We start from the raw sequence: 24,497 nt of genomic DNA on the forward strand, positions 1-24,497 counted from the left end.
AGTGGAGCTGTCCCAAAGCAGAATGCAGCATGTTATGTGGCTATGAAAAAATGCATAATAGGAGTTGAGCATCATGCTTTCATTCACACATGCTCTAAGTTTATGTAATAGATAAATGACTCTTGATAATTTAGTGCTTATAGAATCTGTGTGGAGCTTCCAAGTTAATTTGTAACCCAAGCATGCAACAAGAAGTTTAACCAAGAATCATTTTTGGTATCACGTAAACTAAAAAATTATATTTTTGGTTTTATTTTGATTTGCAGTTAATCCATTGTCTTTAAATCAGTTACTAGAAATTCTTAGGTTAGCTCTGCTTTGTTCCTGTAGGTCCTTATGCCATTTCCAGTTGCAATGGTACCATCAGTATACAGAACAGATTTACATGGTATGATACTATGTAGGTCATTAATATAGATTATACACAATAAGTGTCCCAGTACATAGCCTTGAGGCACGCCTCTTGAAAGACCTAGGAATCCAGAGCTCATACCATTAAAGTGTACAACTTCTGTTTCCTATTGTCAAGATATAATTCTACACTCCTGGAAATGGAAAAAAGAACACATTGACACCGGTGTGTCAGACCCACCATACTTGCTCCGGACACTGCGAGAGGGCTGTACAAGCAATGAACACACGCACGGCACAGCGGACACACCAGGAACCGCGGTGTTGGCCGTCGAATGGCGCTAGCTGCGCAGCATTTGTGCACCACCGCCGTCAGTGTCAGCCAGTTTGCCGTGGCATACGTAGCTCCATTGCAGTCTTTAACACTGGTAGCATGCCGCGACAGCGTGGACGTGAACCGTATGTGCAGTTGACGGACTTTGAGCGAGGGCGTATAGTGGGCTTGCGGGAGGCCAGGTGGACGTACCGCCGAATTGCTCAACACGTGGGGCGTGAGGTCTCCACAGTACATCGATGTTGTCGCCAGTGGTCGGCGGAAGGTGCACGTGCCCGTCGACCTGGGACCGGACCGCAGCGACGCACGGATGCACGCTAAGACCGTAGGATCCTACGCAGTGCCGTAGGGGACCGCACCGCCACTTCCCAGCAAATTAGGGACACTGTTGCTCCTGGGGTATCGGCGAGGACCATTCGCAACCGTCTCCATGAAGCTGGGCTACGGTCCCGCACACCGTTAGGCCGTCTTCCGCTCACGCCCCAACATCGTGCAGCCCGCCTCCAGTGGTGTCGCGACAGGCGTGAATGGAGGGACGAATGGAGACGTGTCGTCTTCAGCGATGAGAGTCGCTTCTGCCTTGGTGCCAATGATGGTCGTATGCGTGTTTGGCGCCGTGCAGGTGAGCGCCACAATCAGGAATGCATACGACCGAGGCACACAGGGCCAACACCCGGCATCATGGTGTGGGGAGCAATCTCCTACACTGGCCGTACACCACTGGTGATCGTCGAGGGGACACTGAATAGTGCACGGTACATCCAAACCGTCATCGAACCCATCGTTCTACCATTCCTAGACCGGCAAGGGAATTTGCTGTTCCAACAGGACAATGCACGTCCGCATGTATCCCGTGCCACCCAACGTGCTCCAGAAGGTGTAAGTCAACTACCCTGGCCAGCAAGATCTCCGGATCTGTCCCCCATTGAGCATGTTTGGGACTGGATGAAGCGTCGTCTCACGCGGTCTGCACGTCCAGCACGAACGCTGGTCCAACTGAGGCGCCAGGTGGAAATGGCATGGCAAGCCGTTCCACAGGACTACATCCAGCATCTCTACGATCGTCTCCATGGGAGAATAGCAGCCTGCATTGCTGCGAAAGGTGGATATACACTGTACTAGTGCCGACATTGTGCATGCTCTGTTGCCTGTGTCTATGTGCCTGTGGTTCTGTCAGTCTGATCATGTGATGTATCTGACCCCAGGAATGTGTCAATAAAGTTTCCCCTTCCTGGGACAATGAATTCACGGTGTTCTTATTTCAATTTCCAGGAGTGTATAAGGGTGAGTTCCGTATCTCGAATGTCACAGTACGTAAGTTTATCTATTAGGATCTGATGACTCACAGAGTCAAATATCTTGCATAGGTCAATCAGTAGGGCATCAACAGATGATTTTGCTTCAAAGGCATGGAGTAATGTTCGACAGCTTGCAGTGTGGGTGAATTTTGCCCTGAAGTGATACTGAGTGTTGGTTAGTGTTCCACTGCATGTGAAATGGTTCCAAATTTCCTGGTACATGTAATATTCTACTATTTTTGAAAGTGTTGGTATATGAGAAATAATACAGTAGTTATCAACACATGATTTGTCTCCTCCTTTATGGAGAATGATAACTACTGTTATCTTTAAGCAGGCTGGAAAAGAAAAACTCATAAAAATCCAATTTATTAGTACACAGAGTTGTCAAAGAGTGGTCAAAATATAATGTCTGCTATCTTTTTACTGAGAAAATTAGACAGACCATAGAAATCTTCTGTTTTTGAATTGCTGAATTGTTGCTATAGTTACTAAGACATCAGTGACTGCAATTTGTGCCCACTTGAATGATGATGATGCAAGTTTGTTGTGGGATATGAATAACTTTGTTTTTTATGTTTATTAATGCCTGGCTTATAGTAGTCATCTTGTTGAGTTGTGTGTCCTTTGTTATCAGAAGTTGTTCATTTAATTGTGTGTGACATTATCACAAGTGGCACTATTAGTATTACCCAGTTCCTGATCTGTACTGCACCTCTTGTTTAGTTCTTGTTTTTGTTCTGTTCTTTGATATGTTAGAGGGATTGATGACTTTGTTCTTAATTTTTTGAGGTCAGGTATGAACCAGGAATGTAAACTTATACGATTATTTTTTCTTGGTTTCCCCTTGTGTCATTTTTAATATTTTATGGCAGCATTTATTACACATATTAGAATTATTACGCACATTAGAAATAAGACTGTCAAAGCTGTTGTCAAAAGTTTCATCATCAACATTTGTAAACTAAGAGAGGACGTTTGACCATTCTATCATACACAGTGTCTGAAGGCACTGAGAATCTTAACAATATTAATGTTCTTTGGTTGTTCAAATTGCTCTGTGGGATTTGTTGTCAGCAGTTTCAACCAAATCCCTTCATGATTTGATAGATATATGGTATTAAGAAGCCCTATTTCATAAATATTTCTTTCTATATTTGTTATAACACTGTCCAGACATGATAGCTGTTTTGTTGGTTTGTTATTTGCACAAAATGTTATTGTGTGACCTGAGAACATTAAGCAAGTAAAAAGTGGTTTTTTGTTGTAACCCTAATGTCAGTGTCAATAACCCCAAAGATTAAAATTTTATGTTGACTGTATTTTTTGCAAGTGAGAGATTGTTATATCTAGTCTCTCTGTGAAGACATCAACACTGCTGTCAGGAATGTGGCATAAAGACACTACAATTAATGTGAGACCTGGCAATAATATAGCAGCAGCCTCAAATACACTTTCAATGCAGAAATTACTGACTTCAAGATTACTGTATTTTACCAAAAGATTATTGCTGATGTATTTTGAAGTACCTTCGTAGTTGTTCAACTTCTACAAAAACTTGATACTAAACAACAGCTTGAAGGCTCATACAAATATTGTCGAATCTCTCCTAGGATAACACTAAGAACATCTACCTTATTTTTTAAAGATCTGATGCTGACATGCAAAAATATCAGAGTGTTATTACAAGACAGCAAGAGGTCTGTCCCACCTGAATGTAATCCACTTTGTTAACCTGATGCTGACATGCAAAAATATCAGAGTGTTATTACAAGACAGCAAGAGGTCTGTGCCGCCTGAATGTAATCCACTTTGTTAACACAGTCAGTCTCCACACTTAAACTAAAAAAGAATTGAGATGAGATTGTTGATCCCATCCTAACATTATTTCCTTTGCATATCAAATGTGAGGCTTGTTTACAATTATCAAAGCACTTTCTTGGTTACTCGATGTTTACGCAGTCCATTTAAATGTAAATCGTGGTGTGAGTGAAATCTATATCCAGTTCCATTTACATTTATCATAGTAATGTTTCTGAACTGTGTACATATATTTCCAGTTGTTCATTTGCTGTGGTTATTTCCTGGTTATGACAAAATCATCATGAGAGGTCACAGCGGTGTGGAATTTTGAAAACTAGAACATTGGTATACGTCAGCAGACTCAAACATTTCTTCAGTACCTTGGGGCTATGGATGTTTCATTCTTCTAACCATCATTCAAGCCTCCGATGAACATAACAAAATCACTGGAAGACAGCTCAACTATTTCTGAAAGTTTTGTAAGTTTATTAATTTCCATAAATGACATACCAAGCTTAATGAAAGCTGCTGCACGTGTATTAGATGGTTCGATCAAACGGAAAGAAATGCCACAACCATGGGTGTCACCAAGAATGATTACCTTCCTTTGTATGACTGGTTTTAGGATAGACTGAGATTGGGGATCTAAAGTAGTGCCCTGATCTCTTTGCACATATTCATTATCAAGCTACATCTACATCTACATCTACATTGATACTCCGCAAGCCACCCAACGGTGTGTGGCGGAGGGCACTTTACGTGCCACTGTCATTACCTCCCTTTCCTGTTCCAGTCGCGTATGGTTCGCGGGAAGAACGACTGTCTGAAAGCCTCCGTGCGCGCTCTAATCTCTCTAATTTTACATTCGTGATCTCCTCGGGAAGTATAAGTAGGGGGAAGCAATATATTCGATACCTCATCCAGAAACGCACCCTCTCGAAACCTGGCGAGCAAGCTACACCGCGATGCAGAGCGCCTCTCTTGCAGAGTCTGCCACTTGAGTTTATTAAACATCTCCGTAACGCTATCACGGTTACCAAATAACCCAGTGACAAAACGCGCCGCTCTTCTTTGGATCTTCTCTATCTCCTCCGTCAACCCGACCTGGTACGGATCCCACACTGATGAGCAATACTCAAGTATAGGTCGAACGAGTGTTTTGTAAGCCACCTCCTTTGTTGATGGACTACATTTTCTAAGCACTCTCCCAATGAATCTCAACCTGGTACCCGCCTTACCAACAATTAGTTTTATATGATCATTCCACTTCAAATCGTTCCGTACGCATACTCCCAGATATTTTACAGAAGTAACTGCTACCAGTGTTTGTTCCGCTATCATATAATCATACAATAAAGGATCCTTCTTTCTATGTATTCGCAATACATTACATTTGTCTATGTTAAGGGTCAGTTGCCACTCCCTGCACCAAGTGCCTATCCGCTGCAGATCTTCCTGTATTTCGCTACAATTTTCTAATGCAGCAACTTCTCTGTATACTACAGCATCATCCGCGAAAAGCCGCATGGAACTTCCGACACTATCTACTAGGTCATTTATATATATTGTGAAAAGCAATGGTCCCATAACACTCCCCTGTGGCACGCCAGAGGTTACTTTAACGTCTGTAGACGTCTCTCCATTGATAACAACATGCTGTGTTCTGTTTGCTAAAAACTCTTCAATCCAGCCACACAGCTGGTCTGATATTCCATAGGCTCTTACTTTGTTTATCAGGCGACAGTGCGGAACTGTATCGAACGCCTTCCGGAAGTCAAGAAAAATAGCATCTACCTGGGAGCCTGTATCTAATATTTTCTGGGTCTCATGAACAAATAAGGCGAGTTGGGTCTCACACGATCGCTGTTTCCGGAATCCATGTTGATTCCTACATAGTAGATTCTGGGTTTCCAGAAATGACATGATACGCGAGCAAAAAACATGTTCTAAAATTCTACAAGAGATCGACGTAAGAGATATAGGTCTATAGTTTTGCGCATCTGCTCGACGACCCTTCTTTAAGACTGGGACTATCTGTGCTCTTTTCCAATCATTTGGAACCCTCCGTTCCTCTAGAGACTTGCGGTACACGGCTGTTAGAAGGGGGGCAAGTTCTTTCGCGTACTCTGTGTAGAATCGAATTGGTATCCCGTCAGGTCCAGTGGACTTTCCTCTATTGAGTGATTCCAGTTGCTTTTCTATTCCTTGGACACTTATTTCGATGTCAGCCATTTTTTCGTTTGTGCGAGGATTTAGAGAAGGAACTGCAGTGCGGTCTTCCTCTGTGAAACAGCTTTGGAAAAAGGTGTTTAGTATTTCAGCTTTACGCGTGTCATCCTCTGTTTCAATGCCATCATCATCCCGTAGTGTCTGGATATGCTGTTTCGAGCCACTTACTGATTTAACGTAAGACCAGAACTTCCTAGGATTTTCTGTCAAGTCGGTACATAGAATTTTACTTTCGAATTCAATGAACGCTTCACGCATAGCCCTCCTTACGCTAACTTTGACATCGTTTAGCTTCTGTTTGTCTGAGAGGTTTTGGCTGCGTTTAAACTTGGAGTGGAGCTCTCTTTGCTTTCGCAGTAGTTTCCTAACTTTGTTGTTGTACCACGGTGGGTTTTTCCCGTCCCTCACAGTTTTACTCGGCACGTACCTGTCTAAAACGCATTTTACGATTGCCTTGAACTTTTTCCATAAACACTCAACATTGTCAGTGTCGGAACAGAAATTTTCGTTTTGATCTGTTAGGTAGTCTGAAATCTGCCTTCTATTACTCTTGCTAAACAGATAAACCTTCCTCCCTTTTTTTATATTCCTATTAACTTCCATTTTCAGGGATGCTGCAACGGCCTTATGATCACTGATTCCCTGTTCTGTACATACAGATTCGAAAAGTTCGGGTCTGTTTGTTATCAGTAGGTCCAATATGTTATCTCCACGAGTCGGTTCTCTGTTTAATTGCTCGAGGAAATTTTCGGATAGTGCACTCAGTATAATGTCACTCGATGCTCTGTCCCTACCACCCGTCCTAAACATCTGAGTGTCCCAGTCTATATCTGGTAAATTGAAATCTCCACCTAAGACTATAACATGCTGAGAAAATTTATGTGAAATGTATTCCAAATTTTCTCTCAGTTGTTCTGCCACTAATGCTGCTGAGTCGGGAGGTCGGTAAAAGGAGCCAATTATTAACCTAGTTCGGTTGTTTAGTGTAACCTCCACCCATAATAATTCACAGGAACTATCCACTTCTACTTCACTACAGGATAAACTACTACTAACAGCGATGAACACTCCACCACCGGTTGCATGCAATCTATCCTTTCTAAACACCGTCTGTACCTTTGTAAAAATTTCGGCAGAATTTATCTCTGGCTTAAGCCAGCTTTCTGTACCTATAACGATTTCAGCTTCGGTGCTTTCTATCAGCGCTTGAAGTTCCGGTACTTTACCAACGCAGCTTCGACAGTTGACAATTACAATACCGATTGCTGCTTGGTCCCCGCATGTCCTGACTTTGCCCCGCACCCGTTGAGGCTGTTGCCCTTTCTGTCTTTGCCCAAGGCCATCTAACCTAAAAAACCGCCCAGGCCACGCCACACAACCCCTGCTACCCGTGTAGCCGCTTGTTGCGTGTAGTGGACTCCTGACCTATCCAGCGGAACCCGAAACCCCACCACCCTATGGCGCAAGTCGAGGAATCTGCAGCCCACACGGTCGCAGAACCGTCTCAGCCTCTGGTTCAGACCCTCCACTCGGCTCTGTACCAAAGGTCCGCAGTCAGTCCTGTCGACGATGCTGCAGATGGTGAGCTCTGCTTTCATCCCACTAGCGAGACTGGCAGTCTTCACCAAATCAGATAGCCGCCGGAAGCCAGAGAGGATTTCCTCCGATCCATAGCGACACACATCATTGGTGCCGACATGAGCGACCACCTGCAGATGGGTGCACCCTGTACCCTTCATGGCATCCGGAAGGACCCTTTCCACATCTGGAATGACTCCCCCCGGTATGCACACGGAGTGCACATTGGTTTTCTTCCCCTCTCTTGCTGCCATTTCCCTAAGGGGCCCCATTACGCGCCTGACGTTGGAGCTCCCAACTACCAGTAAGCCCACCCTCTGCGACTGCCCGGATCTTGCAGACTGAGGGGCAACCTCTGGAACAGGACAAGCAGCCATGTCAGGCCGAAGATCAGTATCAGCCTGAGACAGAGCCTGAAACCGGTTCGTCAGACAAACTGGAGAGGCTTTCCGTTCAGCCCTCCGGAATGTCTTTCGCCCCCTGCCACACCTTGAAACGACCTCCCACTCTACCACAGGTGAGGGATCAGCCTCAATGCGGGCAGTATCCCGGGCAACCACAGTCGTAGTCCGATCAGGGGATGCGTGGGACGAGCTGGCCGTCCCCGACAAACCCCCATCCCGACCCCCGCAGTGATGCCCATTGGCAACAGCCTCAAGCTGTGTGACCGAAGCCAACACTGCCTGAAGCTGGGAGCGAAGGGATGCCAACTCAGCCTGCATCCGAACACAGCAGTTGCAGTCCCTATCCATGCTAAAAACTGTTTTGCTAAGAACGTCTGAACTAATCTACAGAGAGCGCAAACAAATCGACAAAATTTAAACGGTTATTAAAATACAAGCTGTGTGGCAACATTATAGTGTGTGGCATCACTCAATACTTCAGCATAGCTTAAGGTCGTCAAGTTCGGAATTGGTTTCCTATCTGTCTGTTTTTCAGAATGAATTGAGGAAATTTTAGTGTGTTCAGTTCTCTTTTAATATCACAGCAGTTGTTCACTACATCTGCATTGCTTTCACACTTTTATTGGTTTTCCGCTTTCTTGCAGTTTCCTTTACTTATCTTAAAAGAGTTACTGTCCTCACCATTTTCTAACATTTTGAGAGCACTCTGTTCACTTGTCGAGTTTTCACAGTTCATTACAGTTAGTGCTTCGTAGCGATTGTCATCCATGAAATTTACATTGTTTTCACATTTCATTAGGCTTTCCCCTTTCTGAGGACTGCTTTTGTACACAACTTTTGTCCACTTATCCACAGACATTGCATTTTCTTGAATGCATTTCATCGTATTTTGCTTCAACATCAGCTCACAAATTTCGAACGTAAGTTTGCTTGTATCCACTTTTAGTGCACTGATCGTAATTTGCAAACGAGGAACACGTTCATTTAGGTCTGATATTTCACCTCTATGTTTTACATACACTTTCCTTTTACCAGCAAAATTTACTCTTTTTCATACTAGCCACCATCTGTCACTTTCTTCAATCATGTCCTGTTATGTAATTACAGAGGTGATTAAATAAATGAAAGCTGTTATGATGCTCAGATTTAATATAGTACTAACTGAAATTAACATCTTTAACTTTCGTGCTGACTGACAAGCCTTCACTGCTTTAAAAGACTTAAATTGGAAATTATTTGTTTTTATATTCAAGAAATTCTTTGGCACGCAATGAATTTTTGTTTCTTTATTATCATTTTATCTCCTATGATGTCTAGACAGAAATGATTAATGATAGAACATAACCCCAAGCCACAAATACTGAGCAGGACAAGGAAAACAACAAATTAAATGTCAATATTACTCATACTGTCACAGAAGAAGTTGAGTAGCACAGTCACCATGGTGTAGTGGTTATGATACTAGACTGTTGCGTGGAGGGTCGTGAGTTCTATATTCGGTTCGAGTACATTCTAGAAGTATCCACAAACGTCAAGAATCATTGTACTGGAATGTTCTGTAAATGTATATATACACCGTATGTGTTCTGGGCGGAGGCATTTCGCTCTGCGCTCTTATATGGCTAAGTGCTGAATAAACCTTCGTTAACTGAAGCTAGTGTTCATCATTCATCTAATTACACCTTCTTCTATGTGACAATATTGCAGCCATTACCACATAAATTTACCTATAGAATTCTTACAGTATGCAACAGAAAACCAACTTACTTGAATATTGCCATTCCAACAGTGAGACACCTTTGCAGATAGAACAAGTTTGTTTTTATTTGCAACAATTCTGAGAATTTTAACAGTTAATATGTGGTTCTGTTGAATACCCAATTCAGTGACACTCTTTCCAACATCACTGAGCTCCTGCAAAGAAGTTAAATGAAAGTTAACAATGAATACAAACAGTTGTAACGATGGAACAAAAATACCCTCAATGTCTGTAACTACATTAAATTTTACATTTTTATGAATAATGTCAGAAGTGTGCACAAAATCTATTTAGGTGCATATTAATTTGACATACTTTTTGTGACAGTATCACTTAACATAAAATAAAAGTGTCTGCACACTATCTTTATTCACTGCTGAAAAAATTATTTTATAACTACATAACAGTGTTCTCCAAAAGAAACAATTTTCCAAAATTAATATTAAATAATATTTTAAAAATATATAAAAAAACATGACGTAATTCTGTCAGAGACAGCAAAGGGCCTGGAAGAGCAGCTGAACAAAATGGACAGGGTTTTGAAATGAGGATATAAGATGAACATCAACAAAAGCAAAACGGGACATGGACAACTACCCTTCCCAAGGTAGAAATTATGATTGTATCCCCGCCAGCCACACAGGAATATGTATCAATTCTGTATTCATTTGTAAAAAGCCAGAATATGTAATGGATATTGGCTAGTAACAACAGTACTAAATCACATTAAAATAAATTAGAGTTAAATAACAAATTGCTCTTATTATCAGTACCAAGTGACACCGTGACCACAATAATAAAGATAATGTCACAGAACATGTTGCGCTCACATTACGAATCTTGAAATAAAGCCATCAACAATACTCAATACAAGAACCTTTCTCTTGCCAACACCCCCACTCGATTTCTTGAGTTTGTTTTTAAGATCACTGACAGAGCTCTTCTAACCAATATAAATTTGTCCATAGTTAAACGTTTCGCATAGAAATCTGTGAACTGTTTATCAGAACAAACTTCAACCTCATTATTTGCAATGCGTTCACATGTATAATGGTAGAAAATGTGTATTTGTATGGTACGTTTGAAATGTTCTATGTTTTTAATCAAGTGAATAGGAGTTTCATTGTCCACATAGATCACAGTTGGTTTTTCTAATTGAAAACAAAATTCATTAAGAAAACCTTGCAACCATACAACTTCTGTATCAGCATCTGCCACTGCAATGTATTCGCTCTCCACTGTTGATCCAGTTACACATTTCTGCCAACATGAACACTATGTCACAGGCACAGCTGTTAACAAGCTCACTGAAGAGTGCTAACCTCAAAAGCAAAAGCAGTGTCAAAGTATCATAGATCATCAACCAGTAGAGTTAGCTCTGTACCTTATGACCGGATCCTTGGTCCTCTATAGATTCCTCATAATTTTTTTGACAGAGTGCCAATGATCAAGACCTGGATTAGGTAGAAACCTGCTCAACATGCTCACAACAAACATGATGTCTGACCACAAGACAGTTGCTGCAAACATTAAGCTACTGACTGCCTATCAATAGGGCTTGTTTTCCACCTCCTTTACCCCGTGTTGGTTTTGCTGGAGATTGTCCACTATGCAACATGGTTCCAGCTTCAAAAGGAGTGGAGTTTGGTTTTGAATCTGTGTTTAACTTCCAAAATAGACGACTGATATATCTTTGCTGACCTGTGTAAATTTCTTTTCCAGAATGGTTGTGTTCAATTTCGAATCCACAGAAGTATTTTCCATTTGTCATTAAAAATATATCACTTTTTCAAATTAACAGCTCAATTCATGGAATCAATACTAGAAATAAGAATAATCTTCACAAGGATTTAAAGTCACTTAGTCTTGTACAAAAAGGTGTGCATTATTCAAGAACACACATTTTCAATAACTTGCCAGCAGCCATAAAAAGCTTAACCACCAATGAAATTCAGTTTAAGAGAAGCCTGAAGGATTTATTGGTGGCCAACTCCTTCTACTCCATTGATGAATTTCTCAATAAAACCAACTGATTTGTATATAAGTACAATATAACTTCTGCACAATTTCAGTGCAGTAATGTGTTCATTGAAAATTTGTGTGTGTGTGTGTGTGTGTGTGTGTGTGTGTGTAAGTACAATCTAACTTCTGCACCATTTCAGTGCAGTAATGTGTTCATTGTAAATAAGGATTATAGTAGTTATATTACATGTTTATTACCTTATAAATAAATAAAAAACTTTATTTTAAATTCAGTGCATTAGTATTTGTAAAATGACTCTTTCATATAGTGTTCATTAAAAAATGACGATCATTCCACTTGGGACCTGTGGAATGGTACATTAGCTTATTTGTTTTAGTTGTATATATTTGTCATGTATTGTTGTTCTTCTGACATGTTCCACATCCTAGAGGATCTCCTCACTACGGATCAGTTGGAATGAAAGTTAATCTAATCTAATCTAATCTAGAAAATTTCCCATAGTAGTTTCGAATGTTGATCCTATTGTTGTCAAAATGTTTTCCAATATTTTTGGAGACTTACAGATAAGCTTGTCGTCATCGACATAAAGAATCAGGCATTTATTAAAGCATGGAAAACATATTTGTCTGGATTTAGATGCTCAAGGCCAAATATTTTGTGAAATTTTACAAATTTTTGATTATGATAGCATGGTGACTGAGTCAGTATAGACTCTTCCTCAATTTGCAAATGATATTTGGGTCTCCTAAAACAAACCTTTTTGATTGTTACATGTAAATTATTTCTTTGAAATCCCCATAGAGGAACACAGTCTTTAGATATCTCGTAAAACTCTCAGGCATATTGGACCACAGTAGAGAACTGTCTTCATAATCAGTGCCTTCTCATAGCAAATAGCTCTTTACACATAATCCAGCATTAAAGTGGTAAATTTTTCAAACAGAATTTTGCTTCACATGATAGGCCCACTCACATCAAACGGCACTGGATTGTTTGGTAATGACAGCAAGTCATAAGTTGCATTCTTCTTCAAAGATGTCATTTCCTCTTCCATTGCTTGTTCCCACTTTGATGAATCTTGCAATGCCACTGCCTCTTAAAAAAGTTGATGTTCACAGGTAACGGCAGAAAACTCTGTATCTTGGTACTGAAAACGACCAGGTGTTCACAGATTAGATTGATCCAGATTCAACCTTCCCTTTTCCTTAACTTGTTCACTAGTATCATTCTCTTCAAATTCCTCTTGAACAATTTCTACAGCACGGTGTCTTGACATAAAGTTCAGCATATTTCTGTTCCTGTTTAAGCCATGGATTTCTTCTTCACTGAAAGAGACACTGCAGGAAATTATAATTTTCTTCAACTCAAGATTGTAGATGTGATAATTGGTACTATACCCATCACAGCCCACCATGATCAGTTTCCTCAATTTACTATCCCATTTTGATCTTAACTGATTAGGAATATGTACAGATGCTGCTGATCGAAACTCCCTCACGTGTTTTAAAAGATGTTTTCCAAACCAGTTTTCATACAGTGTAACATTATTGTTTGCTTCACATGGCCACTGATTTAAGATATATGCAGCCCAATTCAATGTCTCTGCCCACAACTTGTTACACAAGTCTGTACTTAATAAAATGGTGTGTGCACAATCAACTATGGACCTGTTTTCTTGATCAATCTGCCCATCTTGCTGTGGTGTATAGGGACTTGTTTTCTCATGTATTATTCCATTTTAATAACCTTCAGATTGCTTATTTACAGATTCCATTCCATTTTCAATTCTCATAACTTTGATTTTGTTTCCAGTTTGTCTTTCAATCAGTCCCTGACATTCCAAAGGCACAGGGAAAGTATCCCCTTTAGGAAAACACACAAATCTACTTGATGTGCAATCATCCTTGAAAACTATGTACAAATGTGCACCTCCAAGAAATGATTTTCTCAATCATCCGCCCAAATCTGCATGAACAAATTCATCAGAACTTTTGATCATGATTCTAAACTTAAATTAAATAATTTTCTCCTCATCTTGCCAGACTGGCATAATTCAATATCCAGATCTTCATCTTCCTTCATTTTTCCACCAGGAATTAAGTTCATGTCAGCCATGTTCTTCAGACTTCTGAACTGATGTGTCCAAGTTTCTCATGCCAGATCATTGTGGAATTCAATGCAGCAGCATCTGCCTGTAGTACATTTGGACATTTAAACAACGTTTGATAACACTGATTAAACACTTGATAACACTGATTATCCATCTTAATTCCTGCTGTAACTAAACCTGAGTTGCAAACTTCCACTCTGTTCTCATTAAAAATACTTTCATTCTTCTTTTTATTACTGCTCCAACTGAAATAATTTTTTCTTTAGCTTTGGGATATATTGCGTGTTTTCCAAAGTGTGAGGTTACCATTTTCCCTCAACTAATGACACTAGTTCAATGGATCCAATGCCCTCCGCTTAACAATCGAGTAGTCTCCAATCTGAATATAGGAGTTATCAGACTAAATTGGTTTAAAAGTGTTGAACCAGTCTTTGCATAGAAATTCTTGCGACTCACACTACATTGGAAGGAGGCAAATCGAATCACTTACAAATTACTTAAGGAAGCACAAGACATTGTTTAACAGTTCTTGAAATATAAATTTATTGCTCAAAATTAAAACTGCACGAGTAATCTTGCATCAGACAATGTCCAAGAAAACCAGTGATGTTCAGATCCACATCATCATTAAAAATTTCATTTCCTGTGAAAAAATTAAAGAGTTTGTTTTCATTTTTTATTTTTCTTATTTATAACGGTTCTTGGAATCACGTGAGCCAATGCTACTTGGTCTTGAGACACGTACACAGCTTATAGAACTGTGATTCAGAAGTTTTACAATTAATACCCCCACCCTAAATTAATGAGAATATTTGAAATAATAACACATTACAGGAAAAAGTCCCCAACTACTGTGAGGAACTACTGAACAGAATAGAAGGAATGTGCTACAAAAAAAAGCTTTCATGTTAAATTTGATGATTTGGGGTTTTTGGAAGCCTATTGAAAATGAATCCTGCAGAATAGTTCACACTTTATGGCACAATGCTTAAGGAAGTTTCATCCTGTGCAAATCATTTTTACTTCTAAGTCATTTTTACATCTAGAGTTCACTGAATTAATGTTGAAGTTTCTTCTGAGTGAGTCAAAGTGTCAACAATAAAACCCCCGATAGAGTCTGCACACAGTGATGGCATAGTTACAATTCCAAGGCAACTGAAAAATGGCCTGAACACAGTTTGTGTTCAGGCCATTGCCTATCTATATCTGCATCTACAGATACATCTATACTCTGCAAAATATGTGAGATGCATGGTAGATGGTACGTCCCATTGTACCACTTCCATTCACGTAGGTACACAGAAAGAGTGATTGTTTGAATGCCGAATCTTATGCTCATGACCCCCTATGTGAGCAATAAGTAGGGGATTGTAGTATATTCCTAGAGTCATCATTTAAAGCTGGTTCTTGAAACTTTGTTAATAGGCTTTCTTGGGATAGTTTACCTCTGTCTTCCAAGAGTCTGCCAGTTCGGTTCTTTCAGTATCTCTGTGACACTCTCCCATGGATTTAACAAATATGTGACCATTCACACTACCCTTCTTACTGCACCCTCTACAAAAAGCCTGATTTTACTGTTAGTATTGTCTGTAAAGTCATTAAAATACAACATGAACAAGCAAGGGCCCCAACACATTTCCCAGGGGCACACCCGAAGTTACTTCTTCATCTGATGATGAATCTCCATCCAAGAAAACATACTATGTCCTCCCTACCAAAAAGTCCTCAATCCAGTCACAAATTTCACTTGATACCCTATATGATTGTGCTTTCGAAAATAAGTGTAGGTGTGAAACAAAGTCAAATGCTTTTCAGAAATCAAGAACTACTGCATCTACCTGACTGCCTTGGTCCAAAGCTTTCAGTACGTCATATGAAATTAGTGGAAGTTGAGTTTTACATGATAGATGTTTTTGGAATCCATACTGGTTGGCATTGAGGTGGCCATTCTGTTCGAAATACCTCGTTATGTTTGAGCCCAGAATATTTCTAAGATTCTACAACAAATTGATGACAAGGATATTGGATGGTAGTTTGGTGGATCACTTCTACTACCCTTCTTGTAGACGGGTGTGACCTGTGCTTTCCTCCAATTATTGGACATGGTTTTTTGTTTGAGGGATCTATGATAGACTATAATTAAAATAGGGTCTAACTCAGCTGCAAATTCAGTACAGAATCTGACAGGGATTCCATCAGGCTCTGGAGCTTTGTTAATTTTTAACGATTTCAGCTGTTTCTCATCACCACTGACACTAATACTTATTTCATTCCTCTTTTCGGTGATACAAGAATTAAATTGGGGCAATTTTCCTAGGTTTTCCTTTGTAAAGGAACACTGGAAAATGGAGTTAAGCATTTCAGCTTTTGCTTTGCTACTCTCAATTTCCGTTCCTGTCTCATTCACTAAGAACTAGACACTAACTTTGGTGCCTTTATATATGACCAGAATTTCTTTGGGTTCCACAAAAGATCATCTGATAATATTCCATTATTTATTTATTGAAGTCTTCACGCAATGCCTCTTCCCAGCCAAACATGTTTCATTCAGTATTTCTCTATCTTTAGCTCTATACTTTGTTTTACACCTATTATGCAGTAATCTCTGTTTCTTTACAGTGACTGTATACCATTACAGACTGTTTTACTGGACATATATTTATACAATGTGTGGTCAACTATTCCCTTAAAACTGAGCCACAGTTCCTCTACACGCTCCTGATCTGTGCTGAAAGTTTTACGTTCCTCATTGAGATATGACACTATTAATTTTTTATCTAGTTTATTGAACATATATATCTTTCTGCTTGTTTTGGTTGTCCTTTGTACTTTGGTAATCATTGTTGCCACAACCACATCGTGGTCACTGATACCAATTTCTATTTGGACATCCTCAAAGAGATTAGGTCTATTTGTTGCCATTAGAAGCAATATATTTCCATCATGATTGCACTTCCTAAATATCTGTTCTAGGCAGTTTTCAGAGACGGCACTTAGTAATGTTTCACAGGATCCCTTATCATGCCCAGCACTAAGAAAACAGTAAAATTTCCAATTAATTGTTGGGTGTGCAACTTGGATACAAGTGAACTGAGGTTTTTTCTGAAGTTTTCAATTACATCAGGTAATGAGTATGGTGGGCGATATAAGGGCCCAATTATCATTTTATGTCCACCCCTGATACTGAGTCTTGCCCAGACGATCTCACATGCACCTTCAGTTGCTATCTTGGTTGATTTAAGTTTCTTGTCTACTGTGACAAATACACCACCTCCATTTCCCATTTACCTACCCTTTCGATATGCACTTAAATTTTCCACAAATATCTCACTGCTATCAATTTCAGGTTTCAACCAGCTTTCTGTACCTAGTATCATGTGAACTTCACTGCTTTTCATGAGAGCTTCAAACTTTGTTGTGAATGTTTCGGCAGTTTACCATTATGATTTTAATACTCTCATCTGGATCAGGCACTGATATTTCTGGGTTTCCTACAACTATTGTTATCTGGATTGGATCAACATTCGCCTAATCTAAAAACCCTTGTGTGCCCTCCTCACAGTCAGCTACCTGAGTAGCAGCCTGTGATGTGTAGTGTACATCTGACCCATTTAGGGACACCTTAAAGTTCTCAACCCTATGGTGCAAGCCCAGGAACTCGCAGCCTAGCTTGTCCCAGGCCCTTCGAAGTCTCAGGTTCATTCCTTCCACTCAACTCAGAACCAAGGGGTCACGATTAGTTCTAGGAACAATGCTGCAAACTGTGAGCTCTGTTGAAAATCTGTGTGCAAGGCGAGTCGTCTCAACATTCCGTGCCAGTCGCTGGAATGACCCAAGTTTGACCTCAGAGCCCAGTGCCAGTCATCATTTGTTCCAACGTGTGCTACAACCTGCAGTTGGTTGCACACTGTTCCCTCAATAACTGCAGGAACAGCCTCTTCAACATTAGCATGTTTAGCTTACCTTTTCACATTAAGGTGTATGATGCGCATTAGCTTTTGATACTAAGGCTCATGTAGCAGCCCCTATTTCTGGTAGAATGATTCTTGCGGTTATTTTGTTGAATGAGGCCCCAGGCATACACAGTGAGTGCAACTGGTGTCCTTTCTTGTCCTTTGCTGCCATTTCCCTAAGGAGTGCCATGATTCGCTGTATATTTGAACTGCCAATGATTAATAGGCTCCTACCCTTTTGCATGTGCCGCCTCTTGAGAACGGACAAAACAGGTTACCCCTAAACAGGTGAAATGGGTCCCACTGGTTCAGCTTGCGTTTCACTGAGAACAGCACATCAAACTTGTTGGTCAGAGGGATCGATACAACACCCTGAGTTCTTCGTGGTTCCTGACCACCCTGTACAAGATGCCTCATTCAACCATTGACATGCCACTCACAGTCATGCCGACTGACAGATCCTGTACTTTATGCAGAGGAGACAGGATCCACAGGAGGGGATAGTACTCGAGGTACCTCTGGTACTGGTATCACAGGTACACGACTCTTGGGAGCTCTTCCAACATACCGATTCGCAGCAGCTCCCAATCATTTGACAGTAGTCTGAGTCGTTTGCACCTCCTTACGAATGTCAACCAATTCATCCCACATTAAGAACAGCATTCACAGTGGGGCTGCATATTGGCTAGCGCAATGTATTATGAGGTGGTGAACTAATAACTTTAATTTAAGCTTGGTGATTACCTTTTACTCTGTTGAGCTAAAAAGTTGCTAATTCTCTATAAGAATCGAAGCATATACATTAAATGAGATTTCTATTAAAGTAGCACAAAAACTTAGTTTCCTAAAAAGTTCAGAGGTTCATTATAGTTGTTAGAAAACTCAAAAACAGAGCTAATTTACAGTAAATGCAGATAATATATAGGGCTACTCTTCTTAATGGAAAACTAGATGTAACACAATATGTTAGTTACAATGCCTGCTACAGTAACTAAATCACAAGTGCCGATTTACTACAAACTGCTTATAGATTATGCAAACGACAGTGGTAGCTTCAGAAAAGTCTCAAAAATGCACATTTATTTGTGTTGACATACAATGAAACTCAGGTGTGGTGAATTCTTTGGCAGAATTGTGAACCACAAATGCTGATTTGCTGCAAAATAAATTACATATCTAAACACTTGTACTGGTAACTTATGATAATATAGTTTTTTAAGTGTCCAAAAATTCTCGAATATAACCTATATCTCACATTACTATACAATTAAATTAGAGAATGATTGTTTTGAATGGGGATAAGCCTACTGTTCTCAAAAATTTTAAAAGAGCACATTTCAGTTTAAGTCTATAGTTCTCAATAACAGTATGACTTTATCGTGGTCCTCTCGAATGTTGGAAATTTCAGAATATATCACAATACAAACAGGTATTGATGCAATCAATAAAAGATTATGCAGAAGCGAAGCGAACAGAAAATATGAGACTCTACAACTTCCAAGTCGGCATACACAAATTTTTTACACACAGTCTCACACAAAGCAAAATTCTGAAGTTGGCTTTTATATATAAATAAACCTGCACATTGCATGGATTTTTCACTTAGCTATTTTGTGAACACTTCTACACTGGCATACCAAAGAACAACATGCAGTGAGAGTTTATCTCGGTCAAAATTGCTAAAATGTGGAGCACCAACAAAGCACATTTTCTGCCTGTTGCAGCTAACAATGCGTATCTGCTTGACTGCCCATTTCTGGATTAAGAAGATTATTTGTGAGTGCTAAGAGTTTCTCCAAAATGTAATACCATAGTACAAATGAGCAGAAGCAAACTACAGACACACTGACGATTATTCTTATAGTGAAGATAGCAGCATTTAGTTTCTGCACAGGATCTTGAGTGTGGTACTTCCCAGAAAGGTCTCCACCTACTTTCAGCTTTAAGAATCTAAAATGATTGAGTTCACTGACTGACCACTTTTCAATATTAAAATTTCACTTTGAGTTCTGTGTCAGAAACAGTATTCATTCGGTTTTGTTGCAGTAAAACATTTATCTCTTCTCTGAAACTCTCGTACTCGTGTTACTGGGACCCTAATAGTTACATAATTTACTTTACATGCTAAGTCTTTCCTAACAACACCTGTGTCATTGGCAAGGAAAACATTTTTGGAACCATCTGTCATGTTTAGTGGCAGATCATTAATAAATGTAAAAAAATGCAACAGGCTTAGAAAAGAACCCTGTGGCAATGCCCACTAACCATGACCACAATCAGATTCAAATTTCTTCCCTTTTTATTTGCACTAGAGAACTATTTTCTGCTTCCTATCTTTCAGATATAAAGCAAACCACTGTAGAGTTTTCTTTTTTTCATTTTCTTTTTAAACCCATAAAGCACTGCAAGGTACACATAATCAAATGCTTTTGTTAAATCGATGCGAATACTATCTGTCCTCAATCTGGCCTTGACAGTGCCTTACACATAAAAGAAGAAATTGCATTTTCTGTGGATACTCCTTTCCTGAAGCCAAAATGTGAGTTGATAACAAGATGATGTGTACTAGATGCAGCACTAAGCTGTTACACATTGCATTTTCAAATACTTTTGAAGACACCAACAGGTAGCAAACGTGTTGGACTGTGATTCTCTACATTATATTTTTTTCCCCCTTCATTAAGTTGTTTGAATAATGATGCAAACAATGGAAACTCCAGGTAGGAATATCAACAATACAGGAAAGACAGATTGCTACTTATTGTAAAGAAGATATTTCAGGTTGCAGACACACTCAATTAAAAGACACATACATAAAGCTTTCGGCCATAGCTTTCACCAGTAAAAGCAAGAGACACATCACTCTCACACACACAAGCAAGTACAACTCATGGACACATGACCGCCAACTATAGCATCTTGGGCCAGAATGCAACTATCACATGGGATGCAAGCAGCAATCTGGAGGGAGCAGGGAAGGGGAAGGGGACAGTAGTGTACGCATGGGGCGAGAGACAAACACTGTCTCATGGAATGTGCAGGAACTAGACTACCAACAGATACAGTGTCGGGTTTGTGGGGCAGGAAGGTGCGGAAAAAAAAGAGGAATGAGGAAGGATAGGCAGATGCATTGGCAGAGGGCTGAAATATAACAGGGTGGAAGGGGAGAATGGGGAGGAGATGATAGGACAGGGAGGGGGGCATTGGTCCAGTTTAATTACAGGAGCAGAGAATGTGTTGTAAGGATAACTCCCATCTATGCAATTCAGAAAAGCTGGTGGTGGAGAGAAGGATCAAGATGGCTTGGGTACCGAAACAGCCATTGAAATCAAGTGTGTAGTGTTCAGCTGTATGTTGTGCCAGAGGCTGGTCTACTCTGCTCTTGACCATACAGTTGGCAGAGGCCAGTCATTCTGTCGGACAGCTGGTTGGTAGTCATACCAATATGAAAAGCTGTGCAATGATTGCAGAAGGGCTGGTAAATGACATGGCTGCTCTCATAGGTGGTCCATCAACTGATGGGGTAGGATAAACCTATGACAGCACTGGAACAAGAAATGCTGGGTGGGTGGATTGAGTAGGTTTTGCACATGAGTGTTCCACAGGAATATGATCCTTGTGGCAAGGGATTGGGATTGGGAGTGGCATAGGGACGGACTAGGATGTTTTGGAGGTTGGATAGGTGATGGAACACCACTTCAGGAGGGGTGAAAAGTATCTTAGGTGGGATGACCCTCATTTCAGGGCATGATGATAGGTAATCAAAACCCTGGCAAAGGATGTGGTTCAGTTGTTCCATTCCAAAGTGGTACTGGGTGATGAAAGGGACACTCCTTTGTGAGCTGGTTCCTGGGGGTTGAGAGAGGATTGGGTATGCGAGAGGAAATGGCACACGAGATTTGTTTGCGGACTAGGTCTGGGGGACATAGGGGATACAGTCTGTCTGTGAAGGCCTTGCTGAAACCCTGAGCATACTGAGCAAGGGAGTATTTGTCACTGCATTCCCAGGTGACCAGGTTGCAAGGGAGAGATTTTTTGGTGTGAAAGGGATGACAGCTGTCAAAATGCAGGTACTGTTGCCAACTGGTGGGTATAAGGTGGACAGAGGTGCAGACAGAGCCATCAGAGAGGAGGAGGTCAATATCTAGAAAGGTGGTACATGGATTGAGGAGGACCCCATGAAACAAATGGGAGAGAAGGTGTTGAGGCTGTGAAGGAACGAAGATATGGTGTCTTGGCCCTGAGTCCAGATCATGGTGTCATCAATTAAACTGAACCAGACTAGGGGCTTGGTGTTTAAGGAGGCTAGGAAGGTCTCCTCTAGAAGACTCATAAAAAGGATGGCTTAGGAGGGTGCCATGCAGGTGCCCATGGCTGTGCTATGGATTTGTTTACATGTCTTCCCTTCACAAGAGGAGAAGTTGTGGATTAGGATAAAGTTAGTAAAGTGTATGAGGAATGATGTAGAGAGTTTGGAGCCTTTCCCTTGGGAAATGTGGGGTTCAATAGCAGTAAGACCATGGGCATGAGGAATGTTGGTGTATAGGGAGATGGTGTCAACAGTGACAATTAGGGATCCAGGAGATAAAGGAGTGGGGATGGTGGAGAGTCAGTGAAGTAAACTGTTGGTATCTTTGACGTGGGAGGCTAGATTATGGGCAACTGGTTGGAGGTGTTGGTCAATGAGGGCTGAAATTTTTTCAGTGGGAGCACAATAATCAGCCACAATGTGGAGTCCAGGGTTGTTGGGTTTGTGGATTTTGAACAGCATGTAGAAGGTGGGTGCGCGGGCTGTCATAAAGGTGAAGGTGAAATGGATTCAGGGAAGATGGTCTGGGAAGGGCCTAAGGCTATAAGCTGGGATTGGAGTTTGAGTTGGACTTCTGGGATGGCATCTCTCTCGTAGAGTTTATAGGCGAAGAAGTCAGGTAACTGGTGGAGGCCTTCTGCCAGGTAGTCACAGCAATTCATAGCTACAGTGGTGTCTACAGGTAAGGTGATTAGATCAGGATTCGTTTTGAGGTTGTGTATGGCTGTTCTTACTTCTACTGAAAGGTTGATATTCCGAGGAGGGGACCCAGGGAGGGATGATAGGTTCAGTTGGAGGTAAAGAATTCCTAGAAGGTAACCACCAGGTGGTTAGGGTGGGAGGGGTGGAGGGGGGGGGGGGGGTAAGGGGGGGCAGGATCATGGCTGGATGGGGATATGAACTGGAAGACACAGGGTTCAATGTTGAAATTAGGGTGGTTTTGGTTGGAGGGACTGATGGTAAAGAAGTGCTTCCATTGCAGGGATCATGAGATGGAAGTATGTCTTTGACAAGTTCAACCTGCTTAAATTGGGTCTAGGGCAAAAGATGACACCTTTGGATAGTACTGCAACTTCTGTGGAGCTGAAGGTTTTGGTCAAAATGTTAGTAACAGTGTTACGGGAATGTTTTGGCTCTGGATTTGTTGGAGGTTTGGTAGGAAGTTTTGCGGGATGTGTCAGGCTGAAAAGTTCAGCTAGGCAGGGTTTAGCTGCTATGAGAGGTAGACAAGGAGGAACACTGTGGGCTGTGGGTGGGGTGCGATAGGGTTGGATAGTGGCACCCTGAGCTGGCAGTAGGATGTCAGCAGGTTGGATAACTTATCAAGGTGGTGTCTGGAAAGCTCCTCCAGGTGCTGGAGAGCAAGGGATTCAATTTCAGATAAGTGATGTATGGAGGAGGAGGAGGATATTAGTGTTTAACGTCCCGTTGACAACGAGGTCATTAGAGACGGAGCGCAAGCTCGGGTGAGGGAAGGATGGGGAAGGAAATCGGCCGTGCCCTTCCAAAGGAACCATCCCAGCATTTGCCTGAAGCGATTTAGGGAAATCATGGAAAACCTAAATCAGGATGGCCGGAGACGGGACTGAACCGTCGTCCTCCCAAATGCGAGTCAGTGTGCTAACCACTGCGCCACCTCGCTTGGTGTGTGATGTATGGAGTAGGTACTGCCGAGTAGTAGTATCTTGCAGAGGGAGCAGAGGTGGTTATGGTATGTCTGTGCCTTGGAGATGTATTTTTGCAGTACCAGGGCTAGGGATTGGCAGAATATGAAGAGGTGTAGGCCACTGTGAAAGGAGGGATGGGATCCAGAGAAAGGAATCTTTACAGTTTGAGCATTTGGGGGGAGTCCATGGCTAAGGCAACATCTGAGAAACAGGACTTGGGACTGGATTTTAGCCACGGAAAGGGATACTTTTCTGAACTGGTGCAGAAAGATAGAGCAAGGGTCCACTGTGGCAAGAACAGTGTAAAGGAAATGAGTATTTCAATAATGAGAATTTCAGTGTGTCAGGAAACTGGTCAAACTTGAAAGACACATTCCACAGGCAGGTGATTGGGTACAGAACTAATATGTGATGCACTGATCTTCATAATCCTACTTGATATTTCATCAAACCAATGGAACTCTATACTCCTTAGTGATTTAATAACTGATTCCATTTCATCTTTGCTAGTTTATTGTAGCTACATATGATATAATTGTCTCAGAACACAATCTTTTAGGAGCTTTGCATATTTACCTATCCCAATAAAATTTTGATGTAACCTGTCAACTACTGACAGGAAAGAGTCATTAAATATTTTACATAACTCTTGTGGGTTACTAACAGCTTCATTCTCACATAAGAGAGGTGCAATATGTTGAGCATCCACATTCTGCCT

The 24,497-nt window shown here is 41.0% G+C and overlaps 1 protein-coding gene across 1 annotated transcript in view; it reads right to left on the reverse strand.

Annotated features, from left to right (window-relative positions):
* The window catches only part of LOC124605377 (protein RRP5 homolog), a 180,339-nt gene that overhangs the window by 74,646 nt on the left and 81,196 nt on the right, over positions 1-24,497 (reverse strand). Inside the window, exon 13 of the mRNA XM_047137012.1 lies at positions 9,765-9,911. Within this exon, the coding sequence (XP_046992968.1) occupies positions 9,765-9,911 (147 nt within the window). The remainder of the gene's footprint in view (positions 1-9,764; positions 9,912-24,497) is intronic.

The sequence above is a fragment of the Schistocerca americana genome, chromosome 3 (assembly GCF_021461395.2).
Source record: "Schistocerca americana isolate TAMUIC-IGC-003095 chromosome 3, iqSchAmer2.1, whole genome shotgun sequence".
Lineage (NCBI taxonomy): Eukaryota > Metazoa > Arthropoda > Insecta > Orthoptera > Acrididae > Schistocerca > Schistocerca americana.